The sequence below is a fragment of the Stegodyphus dumicola genome, chromosome 6 (assembly GCF_044657685.1).
Source record: "Stegodyphus dumicola isolate Sdum_Otavi_A_Nest chromosome 6, ASM4465768v1".
In the NCBI taxonomy this organism is placed as follows: Eukaryota; Metazoa; Arthropoda; class Arachnida; order Araneae; family Eresidae; genus Stegodyphus; species Stegodyphus dumicola.
In genome coordinates, this window is record NC_140773.1 from 85,502,909 (window position 1) to 85,515,598 (window position 12,690).

The following is a 12,690-nucleotide window of genomic DNA, read 5'->3' on the forward strand; positions in this document are numbered from 1 at the left end:
TTTTTTTTTTTTTTCCGGCCCGCCTAAAGTTAAACCTTGTTTGTTTGGCCCAAGTGTACCTATGAGTTTAAAACATAAAAACGATACAATGTTGCCTAAACGTAAAATTTTAACCTTTAAAGAAATTACATTTATACAATCGTTGATTTGCTCGCGATATAAAAATTACTAGAGAATTTTAGATTCTTTTCTGATAGGCTTTTCAGAAATAACATATTGTTTCTGGTAGACCTCAGAAATTACTACACGATAGTAGTCGAAAACCGGAAATAAAACTTATGTTGCTTTAGACAACTCAACGTTGATTTTTTAAAGGAGGCTGTTGATGTTACGGCTTGGTAGTAAATAATTAAGTTTTGTGTAAGGATCGTTTTGTTAATATCTAATTTAAACTGAAACGAATAAATGCAAAATCTTGAGTAAGTTTTTAACATAAAAAATGAGTGGAAATTTAGGAACTGTGCCGACTCAATTAAAACCAACCCGTGTAATTGATCCTGCTAAGAAGATTCATGCCTGTGATTTATGTAATAAAGCATTTTGTCATCAATGGACGTTAAATCAACACAGAATTCTGCATTTTCATCCAATTGTTTGTCCAATTTGTAATAAGAATTTTACATGGAAAGATTCACTAGAGAAGCATCTTTTAATTCACTCTGGAGAAAAACCTCATACTTGTCACGTATGTGGACGCGGATTCAGAGGAAAATCGGATTTAAATCAGCATATTTTCACACACACTGGTGAAAAACCATATCCTTGTCAAGTATGCGGTAAATTATTTGCAGATAGGAGCTCGCGTAGAAAACATTATCTCATTCATACAGGAGAAAAACCATATATTTGTGATATCTGCCTGAAAGGATTTTCTGAAAAAGCCCATTTAAAGGAACACAGTGTTACGCATACTGGTCAAAAGGACCATGTTTGTCAGATGTGTGAGAAACGGTTCACTACTAAAAGTAGCCTTCAGAGACATTTTTCCACACATATGGACATCAGACCATATGTATGTGATATATGTGACAGGGCTTTTAAAAGAAAAAATGCTCTCCAGGATCATTATACTACTCACAATAACATGAAACCGTATCCATGCCCTATTTGTGGTAAGCGTTTTGCACGCAAATACGATGTAAATTTACATGCAGTATCACATACTGACAAAAGACCATATCCGTGTGATAAATGTGGTAAATCTTTTAAAATGAAACGAACTTTAAGACAGCATTATGTACGTCATAGTGTTGTCAGACCATTTATATGTGAAAGCTGTAATAGGGGCTTTTATTCAAGAAGTGCTTTGTATGAACATAATTTAACGCATACTGATGATAATCCTTTTAAATGTAGAACTTGTAATGTTACATTTTCTTCAAAAGACACTATGAAACGTCATTTCCGTTTCCAGCATGGAACTGAAGCAGATTGTTAGATTTTGGCATAGATTTAGCTTAGTTTCTATTGCTACTTAATTAGAAAATAGCTTCCATTCCATAAACTCTATATGCATTTAGCTATAAGGTTAATCAAATTTATATTAAAAATTTAATTATATATGAAATAAAGAAACTAACTTCGGCTAATCTTTGGAATATGGTAACAGGTAGTTTGGCGACATTTTGGTAAGGCGATAAAGGTTACTAGCTAGGACTTTAGCAGTGTCAGGATAAAGTCAAGAGTGTGTGCAATGCCATTTTTGTGCAATCCTGGGATGTTTTTTTAAGTGAAAATGGTCGACGTGTACATGGTTACCGTGTATGCGCAGTTCTTAAAAACGTGGCAAGCAGTGGGCGATTCTGCACTTTTTCCCAATTTCACACCTAATATTCGTCATGATTAAGCACTTTTGTTCCATAAAAGTTCTACCATAAGCGTAATTCGGCTAGCAGATTGTTGGAAAAAAATATTGAGTAAAAAAAAAAAAATGCCTTTACTTCGTGCAAACAAAACAAAACTAGCAGATTGCTGTAGCACGGTTGGTCGCCAAATTTTCGCCAAAAATCGCCAAGTTACCATAATCTGAAGATTAAGCCTAACTTCTTTTTATAACAGGGTTCGTACGGTCCTTAAGAATTCTTCAAAGTCCTTAGAAGTTTTGGAATCGATTTTTGGTCAAAATCAGCTGAAGGTCCTTAATTTTAATCATCTGAAATTTCTGTCTGTTTTTATGCCATTTTGAGTGTGAATTAGCATTTTGGTGGAATATTTGTGGCAGTTCTCTGACATATATGGTTATCTTTTGAATGGGTTCATTGGTTATAATTTGTTTTTATTTCTAATATAAATGATGGGATACTTAGTTTCTAAGCAAGAAGTGAAACATATGCATTTCAAAATTCGTTTTTTTCTAATAAAGAGCTCTTAAACAACTTTTCGCTTCTGGGGATGCGAATTCTTTTATTAAACGGTTCTAAATTTGGTGACTTATCAGCATTTTGGCAATTTTAAGATCAGTTTCTATAGAAAATTTTTAATTCTGAGATCTGAGAATTTTCGGTGATTTTTTTTAAAAAAACATTGTAACATTTATAAATTTCATTAAAATAATGGTAATATATTGAAATTATATTTAAAAAATAACATTAAAATAAAACATTTTTATTTTTTCGCTGTCATATTATAGCCCACCAGCGGCGAAGCGGTAAAGTCGCTGAACACTGGTAGTTCGGTCTGAGGTTTGAATCCCACAAACGGGCTGGCTGCATGGGCGTTTTCATGGTTTTCCCCATGTGCAACGTGTATACGAGTGAGTTTCCCTTAGAAAGTCCTCCACGAAGGCATCCCTCCCCTTAGGCAGATAGCCCTAGTGTGCTTTGCCATAATTAAATAAACCAAACCATATTATAAAGCTGTCATATTATAAAGTTTCATTTTAGCAACTTATTACACAATATTTTGAATCTGAAAAATAAACAAGGTATAATGCTGTAAAGCATAATTTACAAAACAGCTCTTAGCAAAAGCAAAATTAGCTATGTAATTAATTAAAAAGGTCTTTTTAATTTTTTTCATAGTAAGAGTTTTCCTCATGTAATTGTCTCAGAATATTCAAAATTCTCAGAATATGCATCAGTTTTCTCTATAAAATTAATTTTACACTTTTTCCCTCTCCCCCGGTTTTTTTCTTACAAAATATTTCTGGCTTTTTGCTGTTAGAGAATTGGTAGAGGTAATTTTTTTCTTTAGGATTTTAGACATTGCAGCTTGGAAAGCTTAGAAGGATTTTAAGGCAAGATTTGTAAACTCACAATTCTAGAAGATTCGAGAAATATGTGACAAAATGAAAAATGTGTCCATGGTATTTTACAGAAAGTTTGCAATGAAATTCTTACTTTTTGGAGAACGTCTGGAAGAACAATGAAAACATAATATTTGAATGTTTTACCTCTGTTACTAGAGTCTTTTACTTAACATGTTTATCTTCCCTTTATTTTCTCTCCTTTTCACTAGACACAAACATGGAAAATATCAAAAATCTAATCTTATCAAATCGGCAGGCATTATTTTTATTAATAAAGAAATTGAAAACGTACAATTTAAAAGATTCATCTAATATGTCTTAATGCATCATACACATAGCTGCCACTAGGCATTTTCCCACAGGATTCAATGTCTATGGATCCTAAATTCCAAAAGTTTTGCCATTTCTAGATTTTGTTCGGTGCGTCACTAAATTCTAAAAATTCTGCCACATCAGCTCTGTAACCGGCCTTTACCATACATATTTCATATTTTTTTTTTCTGAATGTTCATATTGTTAAAGAAATAAAATTAGCCTCTTTTTCTATACATTCTAAATGCATTTAGTGTTTTTTAGAATAACAGAAATCCTTAATTAATTTCAAAATGAAAAGGATGTTGAAGAAAGAAACTGAATACATAAAGAGAATTATTCTTTAAAGATATGTGCAGTTATTATGTAAATTACCCAGTTGTTTATGATTTCAGCCTTTACTACTATTTCCTCATATGATAGAGTTACTGAGCCAGATTAAATTAAAATTAAATTGTATAATCTTTGACCATTTGACCACTAGTCCACGTTTTCAGTTTGAGTTTGAGTGTTCTTGTTTAATTACGTCACTGTGAGCTGTAATTATTTTGTTAGCATCAGAACGTGCCTTTATGTTCTAAGTGGTTTTTTTTTTTTTTTTTTTTTTTTTTTTTAAATAAGAGGCCTGTTTAAACCTTTGTCTGATATTGTAGTTATTTTCAGATATAACGATAATATGTGTCACATCTGTGGGGGGTTTTGGACTATTTAACTTTATCAGATCAAGTTAAACCTCGGGTTCATTGAGGAGAGGTTGACAAATTAGGAGATAAAGCATGCAGAAACTAGTGAGAACATTGGTTTGCATATTGAGACAAATCTCTAATTGTTAGAAAAGATGCTTAAAGAGAAGGAAATCAATATAAACTAGCCAAAACGTTTAGGAAGGCTTCAAATTAAAATGACTGATAAATATTTTGTTGAATGTTGTTGCAACAAAACATAAATGTTTTGTAGCTTTTAAATGTGTAATTATCCTAATATCGTTTAAGAATCAATGTCATAAATTTCATGTATTTTAAACTGAAATGATATTAGATTTTTGATTTTAATAGGGCTTTTTTTACAAATATTGTTAAAAAATAAAATTTAATAGTGGCCATCAAAATCCATGACTAAGGTTATCAAACTACCTAATTTAATTTTTTCGACATAATAAAGCGAGTTATTGCCTTTCATAAATACTCACTCTGGTCGCAATATAAAACACAAAAAATGTAAAAATTCAAGTAAAACTTAACTTTGCATCTAGTGAGACTTAAAATAACTGGATTACAATCCCTGGAATTATACACGAAGCTACGACACTAACTGTATTATATAGAGCGTAACTAACTTTCAACACTTGCCAGCCGTGCCTACATCAGGCCCTTCAGGTTTGTTCTAATCAGCAGGTCTCTCTCTAAACAAGCAGCAGTGGTGACAACATTCAGTATTTTGGTTATGAATCATGCTGATTATGATCTTATTTCTCATTTTGATGTAAAATCTACCTGCTATTTACTAAACCTCTAGATTGACCAAATATGTGACAAAATGAGATGAAAAAAAAAAAAAAAAATCAGCATAAAGCTAATTGTTAGTAAAACATAAATGCTCGTCTTTCAAATATGTCCAACTAATTAGAAGTGTAAAATATTTAATGCTACTAGATATATTACATAAAGTTTATTTTATTCTCAAACTTATTAATAATTATATGTTAATTCATATTTAGTAATAATGCATACTACTTCAATCAATTTTATTTTTAGGGTGGTATTACAAAAGTGAATTTCAGGCATAGATAATATTTTTAATTGAATTTATTCAGTTCCCATTTGCTCATAGCTCCTTAATTTTTTTCATTAATGGTCTTTAAAAGTACTTTCCGTGTGCAGAAATGTGTATGAACCCTGTATAAATGAAATATATTATTACAAGTAGGGTTTTGATTTCTAAAATAGGAAGTATAGGAAGCTACTATACAGTTTAAACTGTTGATCAAGAAAACTGTGGTAACATACATAAAATACTAAAAAAAATTTAGTATAAAAATTTTAAAAGTCAATGAAAGGAAATCATTTATTAATAAAACATTACTGTGCGAATAAAATGTAAATATTATGTAATTATTTTTACATGCAGCATTTTAGGTAATAACATTGCTGAATATAATATTGTTATTAATTAGAAACTGAAGTGCTTTTTGTTTTAAGTGTTTTTTTAAGTATAAAATCTTTTTAAATTTTAACATTATTTATATAACAATTTTAAAGGAAATGCTTCTTTTATTATAATAACCCTCTGTATTATATGGTTGATAGTTTTGTGAACTTTTATATAATTGGCTTTACGGATTAAATGACTCGTGTAAAACTGAAAGGTGCTGGAGCAGATCTGGATACAGACTCATGTACTGTGATGGAGTTATGATCTCTGTCAAAAGAAAATATATGAGAGCTGGACAGTAGTATGCTCCAGTTTATGAAATGAAGCTCTAGCTGTAATTCATTAATCCAGTATTTTAGAATAAATGGTTTTCTATTCAAAGTAGCATTTCTTACCACGAGTTCTGAAAACTGCGATTTGTTACTTTTACTGAGCTTGAAGTTCTTAGAACATAACATTATTAGAAATAATGTATATCAAAATGGGTAGAGTTGATATTCATCAGTGCTGCAAAAATAAAAAATAATGCCAGATAATTTTATAAACAGAATTAATTCTGTTTATAAATTAAGTCATATTTCTTTAGTTATGCCAGAGTACTTTTGTAATCATGTGATAAAATTTATTTATTTGTGGACTGTTTAAAACTCTCTTTTCATACTTTAATTATACGAGGTTGTTCCAATATTGGAATATGCAGTTCATATTGTATAAATTTTATAACAATCCTAGTAGAATTTGTGTACTTTTAACATTAGAAATATCCTTGATAGAGTCTCCAAAATTTGTGGAATATTATATTTGTTATGTCATCATGCATGTATCATCCAACATAGGCAAATGTTTTCACTGCACAAAATGCAAGATCTTTTATCTTTCATGCTACCTTAAGCATAATCAAAACTCAGAATGTTGACATTTAGCAAAACAGAGGTTCTTCAACTTATCTTTTAAAGTCGGTTTGTTATTAAAAGCAATAAGCATTTCTTCACAAATACACGTTTTATGTATGTATAAAAAAAAACTAATTGAAATTATGTAATTTGTGAAGCCTAAGAAAACTGATATTATATAGTGGTGAAACATTTTTATGCAACTGACTATTACCACATGTAACCTGAAAGTTGTAATTTTAAGACTGCAATTCATATAGCATTATTAAGTGTAGTGCAAAAATGATGGAATTTATTTTGTTTTAATTTTCAGTTTAGTAAGAAATATACTCTTCTTGAGGTGGGAATAATATTATATTACTTGTTTGGCTTTGCATCCAGTTCTGCCTTAGAGTATTAATGCTGTGAGTGTACAGGTATGAATGAGTTTTAATGTCATTATGTGCCTATTGAAAAAGGCAGAAATACATATTTTGCTATTAAAAACTGCATATATATTTAATTTCTGTTTTAAACTGATGAGCAATCGTAATTATATATAATAACAATTCATAATGTTAGATCATGGGAAAATATGAAATTAATAAGTATAAATGATATAGTTTTAACATTTTTCTAGTTAGGCTGTTTATTTAATTAAAAGTATATTGCATTTTAATTTTTTTGCCTACTACTATTTATTTTATTTAATTTTCAAATTAGAACACTTGTAAAAAGGAGTACTTGATATAAGAAATGCTGCTCTGAAGTACTGTTGTGAAAAAAATCATATGTATGTATATATAGATACTCAGAAAAACGATATTGATAGAGCATTCTGTTATATCCTTTTCAATTTTTATAAATTTAAATTATTGGGAAACAGTTATTTCCTTTTGTATTAGGTATTATTTTCTGAAATCTTTTTGTCTATCACTATTTATTGAAGTCCTTTTTTAAATTGTTTATATATTTTTTAGAAGCTAATTGTCTTTTCAGATGGATTAGAAATGTTTATCATTTATGGGATTATTGTGATTGTATTTTGAGGTTTTTATATCTGTGCTATATTTTTAAATATGTAATCAAATATTTCTGTGCATAACACATGCAGTCAACTTATATAGTTCGACCAATTAATATCAGATTAAAATTGATCAAATTGCTTTTACAAATCTGATATATAATGGAAAGTAAAAAAAAAATTGGGAAAAAGATGAATTAATTAAATGCTTTGTAATTGTGTGATCTATTTTTGTTTATTGTTTTTTGTAGCATTTGAGTATGTAATAACACAAGTAATAAAATACTTTTTCCATCGATGAGTATATGATACAAAACTAAATCTCAAATTTATTTTAGACAATACAGATTTCCAATTCGAAGCTTTATATTGCATTGTACTCTGGTCGCTAGATTTGATACTTATGCATTATGCCATCAACCATTAAATTGTTGCCGAGTGATATAATTTAGCTCTGATTATGGATAAGCGTGATGTAATAATACATTTATAACACCTGTGCTTTCATTCGATGTAACCTGATGAATTCTTGATAAGGCACCTTTTGTTTTTATGAACAAGGATATAAAGTAATTGTTTCTGCTATACTACTTATGTTTTTTTTAAAAAAAGGATAAAAATTTGGGAGCTGCCTTTAACAGAACAGCAAGCAATGGATTATTTTCAAAGTTATAGAATCATACCATCAAAAAGGTGTCTACTAATGGACATCATACAGTTAGCTGAATATGTTCAATTAAACAATAATAGATTGTAACAATTACCTATGAGAAGTATGTATTCATAGCATTTTAAACAGAGCTTCAGGTAAAATTGGATGACGTAACAAAATAACAGAAATCAATGAAAGCCTTTTTACAAAGCATAAAAATAAAACAGATTAAATTCTGATTGTTTATTAAATAAAGATGCATTAGTTTTCTTGGAATTCATAGGAATGATTGGCGCAACTTTGGCAGTATATCTGTCAGCTTTCTCAGTCAACAGGACAACAACATAAGTACCCTAGATATTCCCACTTAAATAAATATTAAGTGATACACTATCGCTTTATAAAAGCTTAAAATTAATATTTACCTCAAAAATGAGATATTAGTCCTTTTTAGCCCAGAAGGACTATTAGTCTTGAAATGCGATTTTGTGTTTCATTTTCCATTCATTACTGTTTGGAAAAATGTAAGGTATTATTCTTTCATATTTAATTGGCAATCATTAGAATCTGAACTCTTTCATTTTTTTTTTCCCTGAGTCAATTAAATTTCAAATTAAATAATAAATCTTCTGTATTTCTTCAAATTATCACAGATATATGATAAATATCTATTTTTTTCCTTTTTACAAAAAAAAGTAAATTATTTTTTATCGGTCCCTTTCTAGAGTCGAGTAGGCAGCTTGCACTTGGGATTGTGTTTCTCTTTCGAACTATGGCTCTATTCTACATATTCCAATGGAACAACTTTTCTACATTTATCACTTGACTCATAAGTTCACTCGGAAAGAATCGAGATAGATGTCTGTAAAATCGCTCCTAACCCTGTGATTGGTCCGGGTTTTCGCAAGGAAAGTGCAAATTTTTCAAAACTATCATAAAGAATTACCGTATTTGACGGCATATAAGACGCGCCCTTATTTAGAAGGCCACACACATGTAGATGTAGAAAAAGTTATGTGTGTCTAGACCTTTATCCGGGCTAAAAATAGCATTCAGTATTGAAATTTAATCTGTGCCCTTCACGTATAAGACGCAGGTAGCTTTTTTGAGACCAAATTTAGGGAAAAAAGTACGTCTTATATGCCGTCAAATACAGTATTTCTTGATTTTTAATCAAAGTATCCCTGGTACATTATGCCTGGATTTATATACTTTTATTACATTGCCCTAATTTCTTGGATATATTTTAGGATGCACGTATATATATGTAATATATTAAGACTCAGAAGCAATGACCAGGAAATTGGAGGCAAATGCAGTTTAAATCTTCAGTTTTATTTTCAGCAACAGGTTGCGGCTACACAGAAGTCGGCACATTAAATGTGCTTGTTCCAAAAGGCTTACATTTTTTATAACTTTGTAGCAAGAAAGCAGCAGCAGACAGACAGCAGTCTAGCTAGGTGAAAGCGTGGAATGCAAGTGCATGTGTTCAGGTTGACTGGTTAAGTTTTAGTTCCATTTACATCATCATAATTGCGTAAGAATTATGACATAGATTTTTCTCGAAATGATGGAGTGCAAATAGATGTTGCTATTTTTAGAATAGAGAAGGGAAATTAATTTACGCTGCTAATTTAATGTTCTACATATTCTTTACTTTTCTTACATATACCCCCACACACACTTCAAGAAGAAAAAGGCATAGCGACAGAGAAACCTTTTTAAAGAAAAAGCGTTAATGCACTAGCAAATAGAAAAAACATAAATCATAAAATTTTGATCCTGTATAGTATCATTTATAAATATACATTTTTAAAAATAAATTTTTAATATTTAGAGTCCTATTGAATTTTTCAGCATTTCAGTTCAAAAGTCTTTTTGTTTGAGAGTTCACATAATCATAATCAGGTAAGGTTCTTGTTATCACAGAATATAACAAAATAAAACTTTTACATAATCATTATTTATAATTAAATGTAACACACATAAATATTTATGTTACTAATTTCCATACTGATAAATTTTATTTTAACACCATAAATATAATAGGGGTAACAGTTTCAGAAATTTATGGTTTCACCATTATTATCTTTCATTTACAATTCCTGGTTTTACCAAATTGGAAGGCCTCTCAATACTACTAAACAAACATATCCATCAATAGGGCTGTCCTCTTGAGCTAACCAGTGTGTTCTCTGCACTGGTGGCCCAGGGTTCCTAGTCAGTTACTTGTAAAGGCCTCTGTTCCTTGCATAAGGTAACTGGCCTTTGAGAACTGCACTAATACATTCAACAATAAAAAAAAAAGTATAATAATATAAAAAAAATTACACACATTCATAAAATGAGAGCTTCCAACATTATCTTACATGAAGAGGGTAAAAGGAACAACTATACAGAGGTAATTACAGGCCTCTGTTTAGCAACCAGTACACCCTCATCATACTTCATATTTAACATATAATCACCCATAAATTTTAGCATGCATTTACCATAATTTCATATTACTTATCTGTACTAATTTCAAATATTTTTTACATCTACTTCATTTTTAGAATAATTATAAAATTCGTATTCAAAATTTCAAAAATATAAAAACTTATCTTAATACCTTTCCCTAAAAATAATTAAAAATCTAAGAATTCTTTACTTGCTTTACTAAATTTTTAGAATTCAAATTTCTAATATTATTAAATTATACTCCTTTATATCACAGTGTTCATTTTTAACGTCTAGTTTATTAAGGGAAAAAAATATCAGTTCCCAATGTAGATTCAGTTACGCAAAAGCAGAAGAGAAAATAATTTTCTGGCACCTACTTTTAAGTGTAAATTTAATCCCATAACTGCGAATTTATTCACATAAAAGCCGAGTCAAAATATGCAGTTCGATAACCTTGAAAGCACTGGAATGATTTGAAACGTTAGCACTCGGAAAACATTCGTCATTTTACTGTAAATAAAGGCTGAATTAATTTTGAAAGGCTGGCACTAGATTTCATTTTTAAGCACTCGCAGCAAATCTATTATTCGATTTTTTTTCACATTTTTATATTGCTGTTGAATTACGTTGTACTTATGAAATCACCGCATATGCTGGATTAAATTTCGAAGCATGGATTTTGACTTTAAATACACTTGTTTTAGAACGATTCGGTGTAGTTGACTTGCTGATACCAGGTTGCGCACATAGATTGACGGAGCCATACATATATTGAAGATTAGAACATGAAGGCATTAATTAACTAATTCGCTTTTGCAATCGCAGCCACAATTTCGACGATAACACTTCTGTGAAGAACAGGCACACTTTGATGATTTAAAACACTTTTTTTTTTCTTCTAAACATATAAGAGATGGCTGCACACTTCGTTTTCACTGACGTTAACACTTTTGGACTTGCAGGTACTCGATATCCATTATGAATTTCCGTTAACAATGGAAGTTTGAGGAGATGGTTGGTTGTTGCAGACATTTTTACTGGAATTCCAATGCACAGGACATGTGTCCTGTCGACTCAATTGTAATATATTCAGACTCAGAAGCAATGACTAGGAAATTGCAGGTGAATGCAGATTAAATCTTCAGTTTTATTTTCAGCAACAGGTTGCAGCTATACACAAGTCAGCACATTAAATGTGCCTGTTCCAAAAGGAACAAGCATTTTGATAACTTTGTACCTTACAACATTTTTGATAACTTTGTAGCAAGAAAGCAGCAGCAGACAGACAGCAGTCTAGCTAGGCCAAATCATGGAAAGCAAGTACGTTATGTTTAGGTTGAAATCTTATTCAGACTGAGTTAGTTTTGGTGTTCAAAGCATTTTGATTGAACATTTAATTATTGCTGTAAAATTACTATTGGCTGGTTCAGGTTTAGTTCCATTTACATCATCATAATTACGTAAGAATCATATGACATAGATTTTTCTCAAAATGATGGAGTGCAAAAATAGATGTCACTATTTTTAGAATACAGAAGGGAAATTAATTTACGCTGCTAATTTAATCTTTTACATATTCTCTATTTTTCTTATATATATACACGAGGGTTGGGGTAAAAGTCATGGCAACTATTTTTTCTTGTAGATATGTGAAAGGATCAGAAAACGTATATGTGCCGTGTGGAAGTTCTGTAGGCATAGTGTGTATGCCGAACAACAGATGGCTCTGTGGTAGCGAGGGCTCTGAAATCAGTTGGTGAGTGTCGTGCGAGATGGAAGTAACCTGTGTTGAGCAGCGCGTTTACATCAAAATAGCCGTTCTCCGAGGGAGAAATGCGATGGAATGTCACAGTGAATTAGTAGAAGCCCTTGGGAATAATGCCCTACCATATCGTACAGTAGCACGGTGGGTAGGAAAGTTTCAGCAAGGACCAGTGATGTCAACCAGTGAAGATGAGCAACGTTCGGGACGACCGATGAGTGGTTAGGT

General features: G+C 30.7%; 1 protein-coding gene across 1 annotated transcript; it reads left to right on the plus strand.

The window, feature by feature from the left end:
- The first annotated feature begins 289 nt into the window (after nt 1-289).
- Nucleotides 290-7,907, plus strand: LOC146996793 (uncharacterized). The gene has a single exon (XM_085818628.1). It carries the CDS (start codon nt 440-442, stop codon nt 1,436-1,438), a length of 999 nt encoding a protein of 332 aa, XP_085674754.1. The 5' UTR covers nt 290-439; the 3' UTR covers nt 1,439-7,907.
- The last annotated feature ends 4,783 nt before the right edge of the window (nt 7,908-12,690 follow it).